General features: G+C 44.1%; 1 protein-coding gene across 5 annotated transcripts in view; it reads right to left on the bottom strand.

The window, feature by feature from the left end:
* Positions 1–24,975, bottom strand: part of SHANK3 (SH3 and multiple ankyrin repeat domains 3) — a 375,382-nt gene that overhangs the window by 195,357 nt on the left and 155,050 nt on the right. For all 5 annotated transcript variants that reach the window (XM_040343142.1, XM_040343144.1, XM_040343143.1 and 2 more), the window contains exon 8: positions 11,007–11,084. In XM_040343142.1, the coding sequence (XP_040199076.1) occupies positions 11,007–11,084 (78 nt within the window). The remainder of the gene's footprint in view (positions 1–11,006; positions 11,085–24,975) is intronic.

The raw sequence follows: 24,975 nt of genomic DNA, 5'->3' as shown, positions 1-24,975 counted from the left end.
TCTCATGCACAAGCCAGAGAGAGTCATTCTGTGTACTTCAGATCCCCTCCTCTTTTCTTCTACAGCACTCCCAGGATTGGTTGCTCCACACCTCAGCATGATTGTGCATGCTGAAGTCATGTGGTGAATTTCTTGGGTTTTGACTGGATGTTAGTGATCATAACATAAGTTCAGTGTAAGAATGTTGACAAGGGGATTATAGAATATAAAAAAACCTTTAATAATATTCTTTTTTTCAGGAATCTCACTTTCTACAGGTATTTCCGCTGTTGCTGTCCCAGGCATTGTGTAATTGATATCACTCTATACAGGAAGCATTGGCTTATGCGGGTTCTGCTCCCTCCCCAGCCGTGTTTCCTCTAGTGCAGGCTCCGTTCAGATGCTCTGGGATGGTGGGTCAGGAACCCGCGATCTTGGCGTGCCAACATGCCACCCCAGAGCAGGTGGACGCAGGCCACATCAGACGACGATTGGGCACCCCTGCTTTAGCCAGTCAACCCAGCACCTCTTATCCTATTTTGATTGAACACAGACCTGATACAATAGATATTATAAATGCTGCCCTTGCCAACAGTTTCCAAACCTTGTGAATTCCTGGGCTATGGTGCTTATCCTTGGAATTTACTACTGACTCACTCATCTAGATGCAAGTTTGGCATTCCAAATTTAAAGGCCACATACTCCTTTCAGGTCAGTGACTTACAGACTTGGGGCCAGATTCTCGTCCAGTGGCGTATCTCTGCGGCGGCGTAACGTATCCGATTTAAGTTACGCCGCCGCAACTTAGATGGGCAAGTGCTGTATTCTCAAAGCACTTGCTCCGTAAGTTGCGGCGGCGTAGCGTAAATCGGCCGGCGTAAGCCCGCCTAATTCAAATTTGGATCAGGGGGTGTGTTTTATGTAAATGTACTGTGACCCGACATGATTGAAGTTTTTTCACGAACGGCGCATGCGCCGTCCGTGGAAATCTCCCAGTGTGCATTGCTCCTAATACGCCCCAAGGACGTATTGGTTTTGACGTGGACGTAAATTACATCCAGCCCCATTCACAGACGAGTTACGCAAAATTTCCAAATTTCATCGCGGGAACGACGGCCATACTTAACATTGATACGGCGCACTTATGCCACCATATAGCAGGGGCAACTATACGCCGGGAAAAGCCTAACGTAAACGGAGTAAATTTACTGTGTCGGCTGGGCGTACATTCGGGAATTCGCGTATCTTGCTGATTTACATAATCCGACGCGTAAATCAGCATACACGCCCCTAGCGGTCAGCTTATAAATGCAGTTACGATCCGACGGCGTAAGAGACTTACACCTGTCGGATCTAACAGATATCTATGCGTAACTGATTCTAAGAATCAGGCGCATAGATACGACCGGCTGGACGCAGAGATATGACGGCGTATCTGGAGATACGCCGTCGTATCTCCTCTAAGAATCTGGGCCTAGCTCATCTTCTAACAGTAAAGTGCAATGGCAGCAGTACCCATATACAATTAACGCATGTTCTTTTTAAACAGTCTCTTCAATCCCAACTGAGCTTGGTGGCTGCACGTTTAAAACACATACTGCACTTGGGCGCAGCAGGATCCCATAGGGGCATCCAGACAGGGGAGTAGTCTTTGTTTTTGGACGCAGGTTAGCATTATATACCTACATCTGTACCACTACTGTACCTACGATGTAAACATTAGTACACATTTCATTGTATGTTATGGATTGTATGTGTTTTTCATCTTGCTGATCGGGCTGCCCTTTGTCGGGGGGTCTGATCCGATTTCATTTGCTTTCTGTTTATACTTGTCTGAAAAACTACAATAAAATCTTATTGAACCTAAAACCCATACTGCAAATGACTACCCTTCATATAATATAAATGTGTAAATTTACCCATGTGCACCTGTTTTACATATTTGACGCTATAAGTAAATTTCTTAAAAGCCTAGGTGCACCCAATTTACATGTTTCAAGCAACTTCTACATTTCCAAAATGTACATAGATGCATAAAACAAGAACAGATAGTATCTGAGTGTACATATAATAAGACACTAGGGCTTGCTTTTTAGTGATCCCTGCATCCAATGCAATGTGCCAGTTCTACCTCTAGAGGTCACCTGATCCCCTACAAAAATGATACCTTAGTAAGATCACACAAACTGGGCTAATATTGTCTTAGCAATTAGCATGTACTGTATTGGACACCTACAATATAAGAGCACAGAACATAAAACTGCCTAGGTCTCAGCTCAAGCAGGCAAGCATCAAAGAATGTAAAGGATGGACAATGGCCTTTAATTCCCAAGTGTTGGGAACAGCCAAATAAAAAGTCAAGTGTACCTAAGCCCAAAACAAACGCAATATATTGCATCTTATGAGTCCTTAGATTTGGTGGCTGCGTTACGTTTTTTTTGCCTTTTTTCTTTCTTTTCAACTGGTAATCCTGTGCTTAACATACTTACTGCTATTGGGTGACAACACTCGGTCACTTTACTGAGCCGGGCAATCATAGCCATCTAACACGTAGATTGCAACTCTGCCATGCCAGCCGAAAACTTCTGACCTAGCCTGACACTTCTTAGGCAGCTCTCTCTCCCTGCAGCTGCTCAGCTTCACTGCGTGGCTCTGTCTGCACACAGAACTCCCCCGGGAACCACCTACTGCAGTACCTATGGTGGCTGCTAGTTTGCAGTGACTTGAGCACACCAGGTTGTCCCAGCTGGGTTAAAATGTGGAATCCCAGCAAGAACACAGGGGGAGGGTTGGGGAAATCAATGATAACGTTCAACCAGTGGGAAGATTTCAGGTCTGGTGAGTAAATAAATGGGGATTTGTAGTAAGTAGTAAAAAAAATTTTTACTCTAATATGTATCACAGGTTCTGCATGCCCATCTGTGGGCCCGGGAACAGCATAGTGGGTGCCACCAGGTAGCAGGGAGGGAGGAGAACGGACACAGGTGCATGACGTCACTTCTGGGTCCCCATTGACAGTCCCCCCGTCCATCAAGCCAAGGAAAAAAGTAATTTTTTGCAATGTGCATTGCATTACATTCAGTGGAGCACAGGTGTTTTAGACTCTGGATGTCTCATAAAGGAGAACCTGTCACCAAAAAAGATCATCACATAGAGGACTTTTGTCCCCTGCAATGACTTGGAGATGGGTGGGCGCCATCTTCCCCTCACTTGTCTCCATGTCAGGCTGGGGACAGATCCAGATCGCCTTTTGCCGATACCGACGGCCACAGTAAGCGGCGCAGGGCACCGGATCGCGGCGGGGGGGCCTCTCCCGCCATCGATAAAAGTGATCTCATGGCAAATCTGCCGCAGAGATCACTTTTATCTGAAAGAGATCGACCGGCTCTTGAAGAGGATACCAGGGTTATGGTAGCTAGCTGCTACCATAACAATGGTATTCCTCTTCAAAGAGAGGACGTATATAGTCGTCTGGCGGGAAGCAAGTAGTTAATATAGTTGGTAAAAGCCAAATGAGATAAAACACAACATATTGTTTTTCAAATTTACTGGCTTTACCTTTGTTTTAATAAAACCCCCAAAAACCAAAGGTATAAAGGAACTTCATTTCAATGAGTGTGCCTGGGAGGGACAGGTGAACACATAGGGCCCTAAACGCATGTACCAGTCCAGAGTTCAGCCTTCTCCAGCCACAGACTGCCATAGACTTTGAAGGACTGTAGACAGCAGGGTTGGACACTGTACCTGTCCCTCCAAGTCTCACTAAAATGCTAGGAGGGATGCACAGCAGCCGGGTGGATGCCTCTATGTGCAAGGGATCCTAAAGGTAAAGAACAAAGCCTCATAAAGCAAATACAAATTTTCAGAAAAAAATATATCTGACGTTCAATTATGAGATGTTAAAGCGGTGGTTCACCATTATTAACATCTTTTTAGCATAAAATGAGGCATAGTAGCGCGAGCTACAGTATGCCTGTCTTTATTTTTTTAGTCCGGTACTCACAGTGTAATCGTAGAGACAAGATTCCGACTCCCCGCGGGGAATGGGCGTTCCTATGGAGAGGGAAGGTGATTGACGGCCGGCTCTGGCACGTCACGCTCCCCGAAGACAGCCGGAACAGGTCTCGGCTCTTCACGGCGCTATACGGCACCTGCGCACAGACTATGCCCAGGCGCCGTGAAGCACCAAGTCCTATTTCGGGTATTTCTGGAGAAGCGTGACGTGCCATAGCCGGCCGTCAATCATGCTCCCTCTCCATAGGAACGCCCATTCCCCGAGGGGGGTCGGAATCTTGTCTCTACGATTACACTGTGAGTACCGGACTAAAAAAATGAAGACAGGCATACTGTAGCTCGCGCTACTATGCCTCATTTTATGCTAGAAGAAAAAAAAAAAATTATTAATAGGGTGAACCCCCGCTTTAAGATTTAAACATTGCTTGCAGTCAAAATCTAAAAACTGGGACCCCATAACAAAATTAAACTGCGAGAAGGTGCAGTACAGTATATTCTATAGTGACAGGATTCGGCTAAGATATGAGCGGCGTAAGTCTCTTACACCGTCGTATCTTAGTTGCATATTTACGCTGGCCGCTAGGTGGCGCTTCCGTAGATTACCGCTTCGAATATGCTAATGAACTAGATACGCCGATTCACGAACGTACGTTCGCCCAGCGTAGCAAGATACGTCGTTACGAACAGCGTCGTGTTTTACGTCGTTTGCGCAAGTCGTCCGTGAATGGGGTTGGACATAAGTTACGTTCACGTCAACTAGGCATTGAGCGGGCATAATTTAATTAAAAAATTCGGGTCACGATACATTAACATAAAACACGCCCACACTAGCCTACTTTGAATTACGCGGGCTTACGCCGGCACAGTTACACTACCCCGCCGTAACTTTGGCCGCAAGTTTTTTGAGAATACGGAACCTGCCTCACAAAGTTACGGCGGCGTAGTGTATCTGAGATACGCTACGTCCGCCTATAGATAGGCGCTTTTTTGAAAAATCTGGCCCACAGTCTACAAAGGTGCTAAGACGTAAAAGAAGTCGCAATAAATCTATAAAGCTTAAATCATACAGCATAAATTGTATACTATTCATTTATATGTACATATCGTAATGTTTGTTTTCTAACAAACCACTTTCAGCTTGTCAGCCCCCATTCATCCCACACTTTCTGTATCTTTTGTCCTTTCCTCTCCTTCTCAGCAAACTCTGCACAATTTCCTGTACACCTTTCATTAATTATAAAGCACAGAGGGATGTAGATCTAGAAAAATCAGATTGTAATTATATTAAACCTGCCCAAGTTTAAAGTACAAGCCAACCCAACCCAAAACGGAGCACTTTGTGGTTAGGTGGATGACAATGGGTTCTCTCAGCCATCTGTGTAGTCTAATGCCACGTACACACGATTGGAAATTCCGACAAGAAAAGTCCGACGTGAGCGTCTGGACGAAAATTCTGACCGTGTGTACGCTCCATTGGACTTTTGCAGGCTCTCTATTTTTCCGACAGAAAAAATTTGTCTGTATGCAATTTCGATGCGCAAAAAAACCACGCATGCTCAGAATCAAGCAGAAGCGCCAAACTGCCTATTGAACTTCATTAATCTCGGCTCGTTGTACATCCTGTACGTCACCGCGTTCTTGACGGTCGGAATTTCCAACAAGATTTGTGTGACCGTGTGTATGCAACACAAGTTTGAGCCAACATTCCGTTGGAAAAAAACGATTTTCTTGTCGGAATTTCCGATTGTCTGTACGTGGCACAAGTCTGGGCATAGGCACTTGAATGTAGTTGCATTTCCAGGCATGATCTATCCAGCCACCAGTAGGTATATTTGCCAGCCTGCAACAACACTAAACAATATCTTTATTCTCTAAAATGTATTCATACACAGTAACTAATTAATGACCCTGTAATCCATTTTTCAATAAATCATTTTTTGCTGTGTTTTTTGCCTTGTTGCATGCTCTACAAGCTACTGGACTGCTCTTATCCCCCTCACTACTATTTATTTGCATCAAACAGTTGCAGTCACGTGCACTGCTCTATGTACACTACAAATCCCATAGTATGGGCGTCAACAACCCAATGATCGCAATCTACCCGTTGATCGCGAGCAAGAGGTGGGTAAATCACGTCCCTTCTTTGCCAATCCTTGGAATCTGGACAGGAGCGGTGGCATTTACTGAAACTGATCCTCTGTATTTTCCTCCTGTGGCAGCTGGAATGTAGTTTCTCCCTCTCACCCTCCCGCCAGCATATAACTGTCACAGGAGGAAAATACAGGAGATTGCTACCAGTAAATGCCACCCCTCCTGTCCAGGTTCCCCTTCCTTCTGCTGCCACCCAACCCCCCCCCCCACCTTGATGTGCTGCCTGCTTTCCGTCCTCTCATGCGGGATGCTACGGTGGATTTTCAGACTGGAAAGTAGGGAAGGGACTGGTAAAGATTTATTTAACGGCTCCTTCCTTTTCTGAATGAACACAGTTATTACATAACTGAAATATAGTAAGCTTTGCTTTTTCAGTTTGTGAATGACATTAAGACAGTGCAGAGCTCTTCCTGTTTATTCATTCTGTGCATCTGAGGCTTCAGAGATGGAGATTGAGGAGTGTGTCTTTAATCTCTATTCTCTCAAAAGTGAGACATCTGAGAACTGTTTAGACCCCTGATATTTCACCAAAGCCCTCATTAACAGGGCTGCTAAAACAAATTGTAATTAAGAATAAAACATTAAATTGCAAAAAATTATTCAAAAATAAAATTGCAAAAATAAATCAATAAAATAATAAAAAAATTGCTGACATTGTCCACTGCCCTACTGACACCAACCTCTGCCCTATTGATACCATCTATTGCTCTACTGACTGACATTGTCCACTGCCTTACTGACACCAAGCTCTGCCCTACTGACACCAAGCTCAGCTCTACTGACACCATCTACTGCTCTACTGACTCCATCAACTGCCTTACTGACACCGTCCACTTCCCTATTGACACCATCCACTGTGCTACTTACACTGTCAACACACCATTCACTGCCCTACTGACTGACACTGTCCACTGAGGGTGGCTATGTTTCTACTTACAATGGGACCATCAAGATTAAAAATAGCTACCCTCTAACACAGTGGTTCTCAACCTGGGGGTCGAATGATGATTTGCCAGGGGTCACCAAATCCTGGCCTGTTTCTGAAGCCCACACCGCTCTCCCAGCATTCTCTCGCTGTTCCTAGAGCCTGCGTCCGCCCACTCAGCCTCGTTGCAGCCGCCCATTCAGTTCACGGCATGGCTGGGGGGTCAGAGACTAGAAGTCAGCTGACTGGTGAGGAAAGTGAAGTGGGAGGGGCTAAATGAGACCCTATCTCCTGATTTCAGCATAGGTGTCACTGCTGCGAGACATCACTGTAGTATGGGTTCCACGCTACGAAAATTATTTTACTGTTAGGGGTCCCCACAATTTGTGAAATGTTATCAAGGGGTCATGACACTAGAAAGGTTGAGAACCACTGACCTAACAGAAAGGTAAATCACAGTAGCAAAACAAGGAATTTTGAAATTTGGCAAGGTTGGGAGCAATAGAAGGTATTCTTTGGCCCCGTACACACGACCAAGTTTCTCGGCAGAATTCAGCCAGAAACTCGATCGGAGCTGGATTCTGCCGAGAAACTCGGTCGTGTGTACACTTTTCACCGAGGAACATGTTCTCTATTTCCTCGTTGTTCAATGAGGAAAGTTGGCCCACCGGGATCCTTGGCGGCTTCAACACAGAACTCGACGAGGAACTCGATGTGTTTGGCACGTGGAGTTCCTCCGACGTGTGTACGGGGGCTCAGAGTTAGGAATACATACTTGAATAGAATATTTTTTTTTTTTAGATAGAAATAGATAGAAATTTAAGGTCTAAAGGGAGAGCCCACTGTAGACACTTCTATTGCAGTCTTTTAAGACTGAAACTTTTCCCTTTTCAGTTTTCACCCAGATGAGTCTCTGCCAGCTAGGTTTGCAGGTACAAAATGATTGCATAAGGGAACTCATCTAATTTCTATTGATATCTTTAGGCTAGTCATATTCTCAATGAGAAAAACAGACAGGCAGATATCTGTACATCTCTAAAACACCTCCACAACACCAGGACAGGCCATAATCCTTAACCTGGTTTAGCTAATGGGTAAGTTCAACAACACATCAACTAATAGAAAGAATATGAAAAAAGTTTGAACATTTCTGTGTGCAATGACAAGTGTTCCAATAGCTGGAAGTAGGAAACCCTACATGACCCTGAGCTTAGCACATGAAATGTTGTAATATGAAATCACTTGTTATGGAGTCATAGAGGAGAGACAGAGGAGAGACAAGAGAACTGCGGATGATGAAGGCACGTAAACTGACCACCGTGTCAGGGCTCATCAGCCATGATAAACCATGGTCAGTTTACAGGGGGAGGGCTTAACCAGGCATGATCAGCCAGGTATTTCAGATGATAGAAGGGGCCAAATTACACAGAACAAGCACTGTGCTGATAACATGTTTTAAAGGTACAGGATCCATTATTTTTTTACTTTTTTGGGTAACAAACGTTATAAGTTGAATTTGTATGTAAGTTTGAACAGGTGAATTTTTTAAGTGAAACTTTTAAATTTTCCAGGTAGCATAGGGAGGGGTTAACACCCCTGTAACATTTGTTATGCTGTTTGTGCCCCTGTTCAGGAGATTTCACTTTACTTTCTGTCCCTATGACAATTGGATTTTGAAAATGTTGGGTTGTTGCAGTTACAAGGATTGGTGATAAAGCTTCAGTGGAGACACATTTTCCCATGATGACTCTTACAGGAGTGAATTTCCCTTCCTAGGGGTAGATTACTTCTCACTTCCTGTTGCCTCCCTCCATTTCGTAAATATGAGTCGTATGTATGTCAGATTTTTGTAACTCGGAACTGCCTGTACATTGCTACTGCATATTGTGCAGTGACCAGCCCATCGTTTTAGCTTTTGTAAAGTAAGCCATTAACACATAAACCTATCTTTAGCATTGCTGCCACTATCAATTTTGACACATTGCCCCAGGATCGCTAGCAGCAGTTACCCATTTGACACAAGCCTTAAGAAATTGCATTAGTGGACCCCATTCACACTGGGGCTGCGGCCGCGTTAGAACTAAAGCACCACTCATTTTAGCGGTGCTTTAGCGCTGTTTAAGCTGCGCTTTTCGGCTGCTAGTGGGGCAATTTGAATACCAAAGAAGCTTTTCAGGAGCTTTGGAAGCACTGCCCATTCATTTCAATGGGCAGGGCATTTTGGGAGTGCTAAATACAGCGCTCCCAAACCGGGCCAAAAGATGCCGCTTACACGTCACGCAAGCGCACTGCCCCAGTGTGAAAAGTCACACTGAAATTAATTGGAGGCGGTTTTCAAGTGCTTTACATGTGCTATTTCTAGCGCTAAAACAGCCTCAGTGTGAAAGGGGACTTAGGGGTGAATTATATGTTAATAGAATGATTAAGTGTGGTCACAACTCTGGGCAGCTGCACTATACATGTAAACCAGTTCTCAGCACTGCTTGCACCAAAACCTACCACGTGCTGAGAGCATATAGAACGAGTGACCAGAGTACTATGCATTCAGTTACAGTAGAAGGATTCAAAGTCTACTCTGTGCTCAGCCAGGGGCTTAAAACATCTGTGCAATATCTGTATTGCAATATCATTTACAAGGACGCTAAAGAAAGCTCAACCAAACACCTGCTTGTTGCATGGCATGGACATTATGTGAAAACCGTGGAATAAATGTGTACTGGTCCCACAGCACTGAGATTTTCCATATCTTCCACCTACACACAGTGCACCTCAGAATACCTCAGTACTCTTCTAATTACACCACACTCTAGGCCACAGGTGTCAAACACAAGGCCCGTGGGCCGAATCCGGCCCTCCAGGCCATTTCATGTGGCACTCGCACCTCTTCTGTAGTTGCAGGAGAGCTCCAGCCCCCTATTTCCTGCTTTCAAGAAATGCATCCAGCTTCCTTCCAGCAGCAGCATAAAGAAAGAGGGGTTTCACTGTGATGTAAGGGAGAGTGGAGGACTTAATTTCTGATGGTCGGGTGGCTCTTGACCTCTAAATGTAAGAGGAGGGGATGCCTGGACATCTAATCTTACAGATACAACTGGCCCTTTTGAGAACAATCATAATGCTGATGCGGCCCACGATGAAGTTGAGTTTGACACCCCTGCTCTAGGCACTTTGTAAACATTTACTTGATCCTAGAGATGTCTGCTATGTCTATGAAGCACCTGATATACTGTAAATGCACCCATTAAAGATGTACAAACACAAATTTACTATTCTCATTCTTACTTTAGTTCCCTCTATGCCATATAATTGGAATTGAAATACTGTACAAAATCATGCCGGGTTCATAATTACTGCAGCACTGATATATACCGTAAGTAAACAGTGAATGTGAAATATGATGTTGTGTCCCAACAGATGGTGATAATAAGGGAGGGGTTTGACACCAGGCTGACAGTAATCCAGATTAATACAGGATAATCTAGATAGGCATAGATTATCTCCTCATCACAGAGACAGCATTGGTGTCCTTGTAACAACCTGGAGTGTTACCCTTTCACCCACACACTCATCATACTATTATTATTATCTGTGCAACAACACATTCTCTTCCAAGGACAATATATATTATTCTAGATTTACCGGGAATTATATTTTTTATTACAATTTATCAGTGAAAATATATTGGCACCTCCTACATAGACACATGTACTCTATTTAAGCATTCTAAGTAATATATATATACAGAATGTATACATGTGACTTGTCCATTATTTAAGGCACATTCAGGAAGACACAACACCACAACATTTTGCAGTTGTACAGACATTACCAACATTTTCAAATGGTTGCCTCTCCAGTTCATATGCCAATACTCCTAATATACAGCAGTTCTCCAACTCAGCTGAAGTTTGTATACGGTACATTGAATACCTGCCCTTACCTGGAATGCTGTTTGGTTGTTGAAATTCCGAATTTCTTTACTTGCTCCCCGGAAAAGAAGAACCCGAGCACAGCTCTCCTATGAGGAGTAGACAAAGAAACAAGTCAGTTTAGGACAAACACTATTCCCTACTGGCTTCATTTACAAGGGAGTCTGAAAGGAAAGCTTATTGTAGTCTTTTTAGAATTGGTTTGAAAATAAAATAATTTATTTGGTCAATACCGACAGTTTTTCTTTCAGACAATAAGATAACAAATGCAAAAAAATGTACCTTGAATCATAGTGATTTAAAGTGTTACTAAACCCACAACAGTAAAATCAGTTTCTATATGCCGTAAAGCATGCTTGTTATACTCACTTTGGAACCTAAGGGGTTAATCCTCTGCATTGTGAAAAAGTCTGTGTGAACTTGTCTCTCTGATCCTCCCCTTCTTCCACTGACTCCAGACCCTTTCCTAATAGAACAGTGCATTTGGGGACAGGCTGCACATGCTCAGTTTGGTGTGTATTGCTAAAGTTTTTTTTTTTCTTAGAAGAGTGCATGTGATCAGCACAGGGCCAATCAGCACTGTCCAGACAGAGGGTCAGTGGAAAATGAAAACTCCACCTACAAACTTTAAGCAGACACTGATACAAGTCACGAGACTGCTCTAACTGCTGATGAGAAAAGGTATTTATCAGTTTATAATTACTAAAACCATAGCATTTCCATGTTCTGTGTACCGCGGGAGACCAGATATAGTGAATGTAGGCTCCTGGGTACTAAAGTAACACTTTAATTTTAGAAACATTGTAACATCGAGGTACTACTAACACAGAGGAATCCCACTCTGTGTGAGCTGTACTGTACAAAGAGGAGGAAATATACAGAACACAAGTCAGAAACACATTCCCAGTCTGCTGATTGGACCTTTCTGTTCTCTTTTCCTGTCAGCACCTACACACTGCCGTAGAGTTTTTGGCGTCTTTAGCTGGGCCTCCATATCTCCAGTGGCAGAGTACCCAATGAGCCAATGTTCAAGAGCAATTTTTTGGTCCCCCATTCAACTACATGCTAAGAAAAAACATTCACTGTGTGCTGATTGACAGTTAGATAAGAGTAAGGCCTTGTACAGACGTAGAAGTTTAGTGAGCGTTGATTTGTGATTTTCAGATCGTACAAAACAAATGCCTTTTAAAATAAGTTTGGCATAACTACATCAGTATCACCAGAAAGGCAGCGTCATTTTTATCCCATTAAAGAAGATGAGAATGTGCGCTGCATTTCGACATTTTATTAATTGCCGCATGTTAATTCTAGATTTCGAACAGTAGTTTACAAGACTGAACTCTTCCCGGTCGTTCCTTGATTGCGAGCATGCGTGATTGTACTTTTGACTTTTGTGTGACGATTTCTGTACTGACCGTCCGAAAATCAGACGTTGAGTTCACGTCTGACAAGAATTTTATAGCATGCACATCCAGCTTTTGTTTGACGAAAAAGTCAAATTGGCTGTCGAAAGCACCGTACTAACGATCCGAAATCGTATCGTGTGTACGAGACCAAAGCCTCATTCAATCGTTGCAGGCAAAGAGGGTCCAGCACCATCTGGAATGTTCTCCCTCAGGGGTATTTTTCCAGGTACATCACCTGACACATTTTGGCAGGCTCCAGAAAATAGATAGATAGATATACTTTATTGTCATTGTATACATACAAAATGTGTACTCTTTACAGCAGCAATAAAACACTTCTCAACACAACCACACATACATACTACTAGCACATGCCCACATATATTTAAATCGATATCAAAATATAAAATATGTTTTTTTTTAGAATTCCACATAAAATTCCTAAAACACTGTACCTGATGGGATAAATAAGCCCTGCACAACCAGCCCTCTCTCCTGATCCCCACCACCATCCCCCCAGTGTTCATGGGCTCACCTTACCCAGATATGAGCTGGGGATTATTGTATGGGGAATCACGATGGAAAGTATGAGTTCACTAATTTCCCCTAAATATAATAATAAATAAACCCAGAAGCCCTCAACTTTGAGCACTTTTGGGTTCAGAGCTGTCAAATCCTTGCAGCAGCAATAGGTAAGACGGGACTCGTGTCCCTTATCTGCATTGCAATGTAGCTGCTCCTATGTAAAATAATACTTGCAAATAGTTTGCAAGTCTTATTGAGGAAATACAATGTGACAACTGTTACACTGTATTTACTCTTTCATATGTAGAGAAAAGGAGTGCTCGTTGACCTGCATATGACATCAGGTAAAATAACATTACAAGTAAAAATGTAATAATGTTAGTTCTATTTAACTGCGTAATGACCATTAGTTAATCAGTCCTAAATAACATAGCTATATTTTTCCTGCTAATTGTTTTCAATTGTTTTGCTTCTTATTTTTGCTCAGCGAGACAAAAATAAAATGTTTTAAAATCTTTTCTTTTTTTAAAAACAACTTGGCCGTGCGTTCTCCTTGAAACATTTTTTTATTGTCATAATAAATGGGGCAAACTACTTCTATCTTACAATAGTAAACTTGTTAGGTTAGCCTAAGGAGGGCCTCTAATGATTTATGCGTGGCATCCTTGAAGACCGGGACCTCATTCACCAGGATCTTCAGGGTCATATTCAGGTAGGAAAAAGCAAGAGATCTACATATCTACAGATCTACATATCTTGTGGAATTCCTCCTTTATGAAGTAATGCTGAGTCCAATTGGCATAGATCACTTCCTGTATAACGGAGTGCAAAGAAAAAGATGGCTATAGGAGAAGAGGACTCCAGAAGTGGGAACCTCAGGTTAGTTTGTACCGTGATGATGTCATTGCAGATGAAAGCTGTGCTGGTACATCACTTTTGAACACCACTACTGTAGTTTGTAGCATTGCATGCGGAATACATCCTGAACTAGGAAAACTCTACGAAAAGATTGACACAGGCTTCACCTTTTTTCAGAGGCACTCTGCAGTCAATGTTAAAGGGTCAGAAGGTCCAGTCTTTAACTCTCACAGTAAGTACACCCCATAGGGCCTTTAGAGACCTTTTAGGGATTGCTGTCCCGGACCTGTAAAGCAATGATTCTCAACCTCAAGTACCCCCAACAGGCCATGTTTGCAGGTTTTCCTTTATCTCACATAGGTGCTTTAAATCAGAGTCAATGGCTTGGTATTTTGTTGTAACGCCCCCTACAAGCATGGTCACTACTTACATAGTACCCTATAAATTGTGGCCAGCAGGATCAAGCACTAAATAGTAACATCTCAACATCCCTTCTTTTGCATTTGGGTACAGCTACAGTCCCTCTTGACCTTCTAGCTATAGGGTACCCTAGCAAGGGGTAATACGAATAGGTCAAAAATCACCATTTACTTGAATGTGGTAGCATAACCCATGTAGTCATGAGTATGAAGTGCCCTGTTTCATATGATGTACAATCAAGAAGTACATTTTCCTTTTACAGCAACACTACCTATTTTTAAAATAACACTGGTCAAAGTAGAAATAAAAATAGATTTTTTCATATTACACTTTTTTTTGTTGATAGACTGTGTAGAAAATAAAATAATTTTTGCAAGACAATATTGCCAAATTAAAGTCTTATTTTCCCCAAAGAAAAAAAAATATGTAGGTATTACTTCATTATCTTAAATTGTTACAAAGTTGTGGCATAAGTGATATACAGATGCCAGAGCTAAAGTGGTTAACTAGAATTTTACTCAAATATTGTTACATTTATGTTAAAAGGCTTGCGGCAAAACAGGCTGTCAGTTATATTCTGCAGAGACCATGTGACTGACCACCAGTGGGCCAGCGGAGCTCCTTTTTGTCAAGTTTTTACTACAATTTTATTACCTACTGGTACAAAACCTTAAAGACTTATTGACTAACTGATATGCCCTCAGCTTGCAGCATCAAATATACTGATGCTTTGTAAATATACTGGGCAAAAAAATAAATAAAATATTATATATTATTATTATTATTTATAAGAATGTGAGTACATTCACATTCTTGTCAATATTTTAATATATTTTTTCATGTTACATCACTGAAGAAATGACACTTTTACAATGTAAAGTAGTGAGTATACATCTTGTATAACAGTGTACATTTGCTGTCCCCTCAAAACAACTCAAGACACAGCCATTAATGTCTAAACTCCTGGCAACAAAAGTGAGTACATCCCTAAGTGAAAATGTCCAAATTTTGCCCAATTAGCCATTTTACCTCCTGGTGTCATGTGACTCATAAGTGTTACAAGGTCTCGGGGAGCAGGTGTGTTAAATTTGGTATTATCGCTCTCACTCTCTCATACTGGTCACTGGAAGTTCAACATGGCACCTCATGGCAAAGAACTCTCTTAGTATCTGAAAAAAAGAATTGTAGCTCTACATAAAGATGGCCTAGGCTATAAGAAGATTACAAGACCCTGAAACTGAGCTACAGCATGGTGGCCAAGACCATACAGCGATTTAACAGGACAGGTTCAACTCAGAACAGGCCTCGCCATGATCGATCAAAGAAGTTGAGTGCACGTGCTCAGCGTCATATCCAGAGGTTGTCTTTGGAAAATAGACATATGAGTGCTGCCAGCATTGCTGCAGAGGTTGAAGGGGTGGGGGGTCAGCCTGTCAGTGCTCAGACCATACGCCACACACCGCATCAAATTGGTCTGCATGGCTGTTGTTCCAGAAGGAAGCCTCTTCTAAAGATTATGCACAAAAAGCCCACAAAATGTTTGCTGAAGACAAGCAGACTAAGGACATGGATTACTGGAACCATGTCCTATGGTCTGATGAGACCAAGATAAACTTATTTGGTTCAGATGGTATCAAACATGTGTGGCAGCAACCAGGTGAGGAGTACAAAGACAAGTGTGTCTTGCCTACAGTCAAGCATGGTGGTGGGAGTGTCATGGTCTGGGGCTGCATGAGTGCTGCCGGCACTGGGGAGTTACAGTTCATTAAGGGAACCATGAATGCCAACATGTACTGTGAGATACGGAAGCAGAGCCTCCCTTCGGAGACTGGGCCGCAGGGCAGTATTTCAACATAACGACCCCAAACACACCTCCAAGAAGACCACTGCCTTGCTAAAGAAGCTGAGGGTAAAGGTGATGGACTGGCCAAGCATGTCTCAAGGCCTAAACCCTATTGGGCATCAAACAGAAGGTTTGATTTAAGGGGTTAGTGAATTATTTAGTGAATTCACTAGCCCCTTCAATCAAAAATCTTATGTTATCAAAGACTTCATATCGTGTGAAACAAGGGGTTGTATATTCCCTCAAATGCCCATGTGGCATGATCTATATAGGTAGGAAAAAACAACATTTAAAAGCTAGAATAAAATAACATTTATAAAATATTCATACAGGATATCTCAAACATCACTTATCCCTTCATTTTAAAAATGCCCACAATAAAGATTACAGTAGTTTGCAATTTTGGGGCATTGAATCCCTAAAAAAACACTGGAGAGGTCAAAATGGAGTCAGAGAGCTTAGTAAGAGAGAATCATGGTGGATCCACAAATAATCTGTTATGGCGCCTAACGGGATAAATGAAGAATTTGATTTGAGTTGTTTTTTGAGTAACTATTAATTATACATCAGACAGGAGGCTCATATCTTATGCATTATCTTTCTTTAATAATGCCCATAGCAGAAATACAGTAAACATTTATTGTAACTTAAAAAATTCAAAGAACTACCCTTCCCAGCAGTCCCTGGGCCAGTGTAGCCCCTCCCAGATCGTAGCCTATATAAGGGACTGTCTGAGGTAACCTATTCCTCTTTCTTTCTGCTCATAGCCAGAACTCAGATAAGTACATTACTCTATGTTTATAATTTTTATGTAGGCTTGCTTGTTATTTGGTTATCAGCAGCCTTTTTAATTTGTGTAGATCCTAATGTCACATCGTCTTTCCACAGGGTGCTGGGGATCCCCCCCCCCCCCCCCCCCCCCGGCTTTTATTACAGCTACGGAGGTTTTTCCCTCCTCCGCTATTCCCTTCAACTTCCACCTGTATCTGTATATACCCTCTGATCCCCTCAGACCTTCATCTGTGTGTTGTTCTATCAACCTTCTGTCTTATGAAGCACAACTGATATTTCTAAAAATGATAAACGTTTAGTTTTTGCTGTATGCTTTTCCCACTTTGCTATCTGTGCCACCCGTTTTGTAGAGAACGCGGTTTCCTCTGATGTGTACATCTTACAGTCATGGGGCTTCTTTATTTGTTTATTTTACAATATACCGCTGCTTTGCTTCTTTTGTTTCCCCCCGGTGCGCTCTGCACACTGCTCGTTTTCTGACTGGAGGTAGGACGGTGCCATTTTAACATCTCGGCGCCTTTTTTCCTACCTCCCTTCTTCTCCTTCTCCTCAGAGCGTCTCATCTCTGAGGGGGGTGTGGCGGTGAGGATCTCCCTGCACCAATCGCGCTATTGTCGCGAATCGACGCGCCATTGCTGCGGACCTGTCCTGGGGACCCCATCCTCCGTGTGCGAGACCGTCTCTCCCCATCGCCGCCACGCCAGGGTGCGGGCGGCTGTATGGTTGGAACTCTGTGTAGATCTCACTGATCTATGCGAATCACGTTAGGCCGTAGTCTCGCGAGACTACGGCCCCAAGCCTCACGTCTAGCTCCCCTTGTGGTGGGGAATATCTCCCCTCATCTAACTTCTGTCACTCACACCTAGCTGGCGGGGAATTCCTCCCCTCCCCTGCTTCTGTCACTCCTTCACCTTCAGTTACATTAACATCAGTTCTTGTTCTGGGAATTTATTCCCCTGTAGTCTATTCTACATATAATGAATATATTAATACATGTAAATAAATAATACATTTAAATAATTATACGAATGAATAAATGATTGACTTATTAAATAAATATAAATTAATCAATGAACATAAATGTCTATAAATAAATAATTTATACAATCTATATGATTGAATAAATAAATAAATATATAAATATATATAATAAACTAATTTTAAAATATAAATGATTAAACTATACTTTATATATAATTGAATAAATAAATACATATATATATATAAATAAATAAACAAATTATAACAATAATTGAATATAGAAATTACTATACAAGTTATAGTACATAACTTCCGTACCTTCCTGTGCTGCACGGCCGTGCTGTCCGCAGACAGCTGACTCTTCTCCTGTGGCTGGCGACAGATCCTTTACTCCCTACTGGTGCCACTGAAGTGGTGGACGCAGCCCTGGAAGGCCCTACCTACCTCGGTGCTGCACTGGTTCCTGAGCTGGTCGGTAGGTCCGTCCAGACTACCAGGGCATCGGTTGTTCCAACCCACATGCACCCCTAGGTCCGGATCTCCCGGCAAGGATATAACGCCCCTGAGTAGGGCATGGCGTCCCGTATGCGCCGTCACATTAATGTGGCCTCCGTCTCCCCGGCAGGGGAAGTAATTAACATGCCCCAGGCAGTACCCTCCCAGGACTGCCGACCCATTGACTCCCCGACAGGGGAAGTAAATAACATACCCCAGGCAGTACCCTCCCAGGACTGCCGACCCTCTGACTCCCCGGCAGGGGAAGTACATAACATGCCCCAGGCAGTACCTTCCCAGGACTGCCGACCCACGGACTCCCCGGCAGGGGAAGTAAATAACATGCCCCAGGCAGTACCCTCCCGGGCCTGCCGACCCACTGCCTTCCCAGACTCCAATCGACCCCCGAGCCTCGGGGAGATGCACATGCAGAGGCAGCGATCCGCTAGACGGACTGAGCCAGACTCCTCGTGGACTCTTCCAGAGTCGTCCGCGGAGTACGAGGCGGCTAACACCTTTGAGTCTGAGGATGAAAATGATGATGATAATGATGATGATTATGTGAGCAGTGGGCACATGGCGCTCCATGACGACGCCAACCCTAGGTCCCAGGGTAAAACCTTATTGGACTCTTGTGGAGTACCATTTTTCGATCAGGAGGTGATTAGCCACCCACACTCCGGTGACTGGGCACCTCTACCTGAGGTGATCCAATAGATCGAATGCTGGACCCGGAGATCGATCGGTACGCTAACCGGACAAGTTGAGGGTGGAATACTCACCCTTCCATTACCAAATACGGTGGTGCTCACTCCAGAGGTGGATCCCATAATCATTCAGTATTCCAGGAAGGGAATAGAGAGGGCCTTTGGGACCTCACAGTACTGGGTCTTAGATCTCTGGACCTATCACCTAACCCTACGCCTTAGTGAGCAGGCTACCGCCTCTGTAAGCCGGTTGACCTAGCACAATGGGATCACGCTAATTGATGATATCTTTAAGATGGTAGGACAAATGGAGTTATATTACCAGGCGTATACCTGGTTCACCATCCCATTCGGTTTTTCAAACCTAAACACCGTCCTAATGGACAACAGGTTGCTAGACCTTGGACCAAACAGCCGATAGTAGAGATGGACCCGCTCTCTTTGAACTTCCTCAACAACATCTTCCCGATCAGGAAGAAGAAAGGCGGTTTTTCGTCCGGTGGGAGCTTGAGAAATCTCACCAACTTACTGCCCTGTGGAACAAGGGTGAGGTTGAACATCTACTTGAATGACCTACTTCTAATGGCTGGTTCCCCTCGCCTAGCGAGCGAACACACCTCCTGGATGGTCGGATCGCTTCGCGATCTGGGACTCCTCATAGATCACGAACACCTATTATCTCCCCATTTCAGGAGATAGAGTTTTTGGGGTTCTTGGTGGACACCAACCGAGCGACCCTTCGGCTACCCATACCCAATTAGCCGCCATCCGCAAAGACATCAGTATCATGCTGGGCAGCAGAGGGTGTCCTTACGCAGACTGACTCGCTTAGTCGGCCTGTTCCCGGTGTCAATCCAGGCCACTCTCCAGCCCCTCTTCACTGTCGAACCCTCCAGAGACTCGAGACTCTACATCTTCGCTAGGGGCTTCGCTATACAAACTAAGTGAAGCCGTGGTGGACCTACGGTAGTGGTTACGTCATGCCGTCAAACGGAACGGCGAGACATTTTCAACTCCTCACCGGATTTCGTCATAGGGTCGGATACCAGCCGCCTCGGCTGGGGTGCTCGGTGCAGTCCCTCGTCCTCCGGTAGGACGTGGTCCGCAGAGAACCCTCGGCTGCACATCAACACGTACACCCCTGACGGCCTTTTTTGCCATCGGAAGTCTGTTGCCACGCACGTCCATCTGCTGTGTGCTATTGCGTTTGGACTATGTACCCGCAGTCCGGTACGTCGATCGCTTGGTGGGCCCCTGATCCAAAATCCTAGCGGATCTAGTAAGACTTCGGGCACTTCTGCCTGGGATGCAACATCGTCCCGATTGCGGGATATGCCACAGACTATCCCTATAGGGTGGCAGATTGGATTATCGTTACCTGACCGATTCCAACGATTGGCGACCGCACCGGTCAGGGTCCCTGATCCTCGCTCACTTTGCGGATCCTTCTCTATGGACCTGTTCGTTCCCCGTATCAACCACCAGTTTCCGCGCTCTTACAACCGGAGGCCGGATCCGGAGGCGCACCATGTGGACGCCCTCCACCAAACGTGGTCACAGGGGACACATTACGCGTTCCCCTGTTCCCGGTGACCCTCAGGGTCCTCCTTCACTTAGCGAGCCGAAGGGCATCAGTCGTGCGGTTCACTCCGTGGTGGCCGACGCAGCCATGGTTTCCCCTCCTTCTTAGGATGACGGTGGAACTCCCCAGGTTGTTTCCTCATTCCCCCCACCTCCTCGCTGGTCCGAACGGGGATCTGCACCTTCTACTCACGAAGCACATCCTACCTCTCCTCACATGGTTAGTATCGGGGTTCCGGTCGCAGACTACGACCTTTCGGGAACAGCTAGGGATTCCCTGCCTTGGACTGGACCCCGGGACTAGATCGGCATCTCGATCTACCTGGGGACTCTGGGTTACTTGGTGTGATCAACGACGGGTCGACCCCGTTCAAGCGCCAGGGTCTGTAATAGCCAATTATCGGGCGGACTCTTTGGATCCGTTGGTGTGTCAATTTTGAAGGCGTTAAGTTTAAATCGCCCAATGTACCAACACACTTGGGATTTTTCCAAGGTCATGATCATGTTCTCGGGCTGGGGGACGTTGACACTCTGTTTTGAGGTTACTGTCTTTTCGAGCTTACTGTCTTCTTGTGTCTGATTTCCATCATCGTGGGTCAGACGTCAAGGCTTTGGACATATCCAGGCGTCATTCCTTGCCTCAGAGACTCAAGTCTTTTTCCGTCGTGCGTTGGACCAGACGGTACTTCGATCGGTTTTCTACCCGTTCTTCCCCGCACATCCACAACTGTATGTGGTCCGCTGTCTACAGACTTATATGTCCTTGACAGCCTCGCTGCGATCTTCGCAAGTCTTTCAACTCCTCGTTTCCTACGTTAATCCTCTCTTCCCGGTTTCCTCTGTGACTTACTATAGCGGCGGACTGTTGTCAGCGACCGCTTTTCCGCCAATCCCGCTTTGAACAGGAGGTACACATATCTATGTCAGTGTTGTGGATTATTTTGATTGTCATTGGTCATATGCATTGTTATAGCTTTGAACTTGCATAAGATATGAGCCTCCTGTCTGATGTATAATTCGAGATTTTCCTAGCTTGTGACGGAAAATATTAATTATATGAAGACAGGAGGCGAGTATCTTCCCTCCCAACCCAACCCTGTCACGAGGTTGTCTCTTTCTCGTTCTAGACTGATGAACCACGCACCCTGCAAGTCGGAGGCTGGTACGCCCCGGGAGTTCGTTTTCACTATCCCCGTTGGGATTGCTGTCCGTTTCGATCCATGGGTTTAGTTCACCGCAGATGGAGGTTCCTACTGCGTTCCAGATCCGGAGTCGGGATGCCGTTGACTGAATCCGTTGGTCCATGTTCCTGAGGACAACTGACCGGTCGGCTCCGAATGGTTTAGGTTTCCTATAGTCCCCGTTGGGATGAAGCTGGTCCGGATGAAGTTGGTCCGTGTTGGCCTTGTCCTTTCGTTTCCTCCAGATTCGGATGTTGTGTTCCGGTCGGAAGGTTCCCGGCAGCCGCGGAGATGTCTAATTGGACTTTCGGTTCCTGTTTACACTAATTCGCATGAAGAAAGAGGAATAGGTTACCTCAGACAGTCCCTTATATAGGCTACGATCTGGGAGGGGCTACACTGGCCCAGGGACTGCTGGGAAGGGTAGTTCTTTGAATTTTTTAAGTTACAATAAATGTTTACTGTATTTCTGCTATGGGCATTATTAAAGAAAGATAATGCATAAGATACTCGCCTCCTGTCTTCATATAATTAATATTTTCCGTCACAAGCTAGGAAAATCTCGAATTATATTTAGCTAGGGCAACATTTTAGTACTGTCAACGATATATATTTTTCCTCATACATAGTTTAATTTTTTTCTTTTATATTCCAATTTATACTTATATTTTACCTTTTATAATTATGTAACTTAGCTACGTGGTATTTTATAGGCATGTTAATATACATGTGTTTTACAACAATATAATTGTCTTAGATCTTCAATGTTGTAAGCCATTGCACAGTGACAACAACGGGAACAGGTTTCAAAGTGATATATGCACACATATTCGACACTAGGTTGATAAACTGTGGTCTCCTTGAGGTACGTCATGTTTAAACGGGTTGTAAACTACCTTCTGTAATGCAGCAGCCCCCCAGACCCCCCCCCTCCTTTTACTTACCTGAACCAGATCTTTCCAGCGACGAGAACAAGCCCAGCAGCTCCAGCCACTGTCTCGGGTCCTCATTGGACAGCTGTATAATCCAATGGATTTGATTGCGGCTGTCAATCAAATCCAGTGATGCAGGGGCGGGGCCGAGTCCTGCTGTCTGTGTCAATGGACGCAGCAGCAGGACTCAGGAGCTTGCACGCAGAAGTGCCCCCATGGAATGAATGTGGGTCACTCGATGCAGGGAGAAGCCCGGAGCGCTGCTGGGAGACCCTAGAAGAGAAAGATTGGGACCCCCCTGTGCAAAACCCTTGCACAGAGGAGGTAAGTATGCAATAGGGGTTATTTACTAAAGGAAAATCCACTTTGCACTGCAAGTGCACTTCCAAGTGCACTGAAAGTGCACTTGGAAGTGTAGTCGCTGTAGATCTGAGGGGGACATGCAAGCAAAATAAAAAACAGCATTTTAGCTTAGCTTGTACATGATTAAATGATAATATTAGCAGATCTTCCCCTCATTTCAGATCTACCCCTCAGATTTACAGGGACTGTACTTTGTACTTGTAGTGCAAAGTGGATTTGCCTTTCGTAAATAACCCCCAATGTTTTTATTAAAAAAAAAAAAAAAACCTTTACAACCCTTTAAATTACGAACAGCGGTTTTCAATCAAAGTATACCGCCGTACCTTGAATTACAAGAAAAAAGCAGAGCTGGTTTGGGATAAAAGCAATGAGAATCTTGTTGGCCAATAGGAATCCCCCTGAGAAAGTCACGTGACCCTGTGACGTAACACGTAGGGGTGGGGTGCATGGTGTAATGGGATGCTTTGTTATCCATTGGAACAGCACAGAGCTGTTGCTGCAGTGTCTTGGATTTTTTTAAATAACGCTGTACATAGCTAGTTCACTGGAGCACCCATCAAATGGGAGTGTAACGTGCACATCTTTTAATAAAGCCAAGTTTAAAACAGTTTAAGCACTATGTGGAGCTCCTTCTCTTTTTCATATACTGGTTAAACATATACTTTTCATATACTTGGAGACACACACAGTCAGATTGGAAGATGGCAATCACATCTGATTAGTCCTGGGAGACTAAAAAGAGGTGATGGGGGAGCACTGGGGTGCAAGTTTGGCACATGTATGAATAAGAAGATTCAAATACTTTTTTATAAGAATATCACTTTGCACTAAAGCACTTTTTTATGATTTAGGAATTTGGACTTTTTATTCACATTATCAAGGTTTCATATATATGCACATATGCACTAAGCACTTTATTTGTCAAGTTGATTACTATCTATGTAAAATATCTTATATATCATAATTTTTTACATTACCATAATTTAGCGCAGCTGTTTTATTTATTTATATTTTTTTACATTTATATTTGGAGTGTGTTACCAGTTGCTTGCTTATTCCTTTGATTATTTATTAGCCACTTTTGTTTAACATTGTAGCAAAGTGCAGTTTCTTCAGTAGACTGCATTAAGATAAAAAAAAAAAAAAACTTCTGCCTTTACAACACCTTCTAAAGTCTAAGGGGCAGATCCACATACATCTGCGTGGGCGCAGCGTATGTGAGATACGCTACGCCGCTGTAACTTACTTTGCTATTCTTTGAATCCTGAAAGAATTTGCGGCGTAAGTTACGGCGGCGTAGGGTATCTCTCGCGGCGTAAGGGCGCGGAATTCAAATGCGGCGAGTAGGGGGCGTGTTTCATTTAAATGAAGCGCGTCCCCGCCCTAAACGAACTGTGCATGCCCCGTCCGTCAAAACTCCCAGGGTGCATTGCTCCAAATGACGTCATTGTTTGACGTGAACGTAAATGGCGCCCATTCACAGACGACTTATGCAAACGACGTAAAATTTTCGAAATTAGACGCGGGAACGACGGCCATACTTAACATTGCGTATGCCACCAGATAGCAGCTTTATCTATACGCCGGAAAAAGCCAAACGGAAACTGCGTAAAAGAATGCGACGGCCGCTCGTACGTTTGTGGATCGTTGGAAATAGCTAATTTGCATACTTGACGCGGATTACGACGGGAACGCCACCTAGCGGACGTCGAAAAATTGCATCTAAGATCCGAAGGCGTACGAAGACGTATGCCTGTGGGATCTAACCCAGATGCTGTCGTATCTTGATACGATGCAGGAATTTTGAAATTACGCCGGCGTATCAATAGATACGCCAGCGTACTTTCTTTGTGGATCTACCCCTAAATATTCTTTTACCATAATGAATTCTCTGCA

Source organism: Rana temporaria, chromosome 3 (genome assembly GCF_905171775.1).
Source record: "Rana temporaria chromosome 3, aRanTem1.1, whole genome shotgun sequence".
Taxonomy (NCBI): Eukaryota; Metazoa; Chordata; class Amphibia; order Anura; family Ranidae; genus Rana; species Rana temporaria.
The sequence above is the reverse complement of the archived record's forward strand: the minus strand, read 5'-3'. Positions and strand labels throughout refer to the sequence as shown.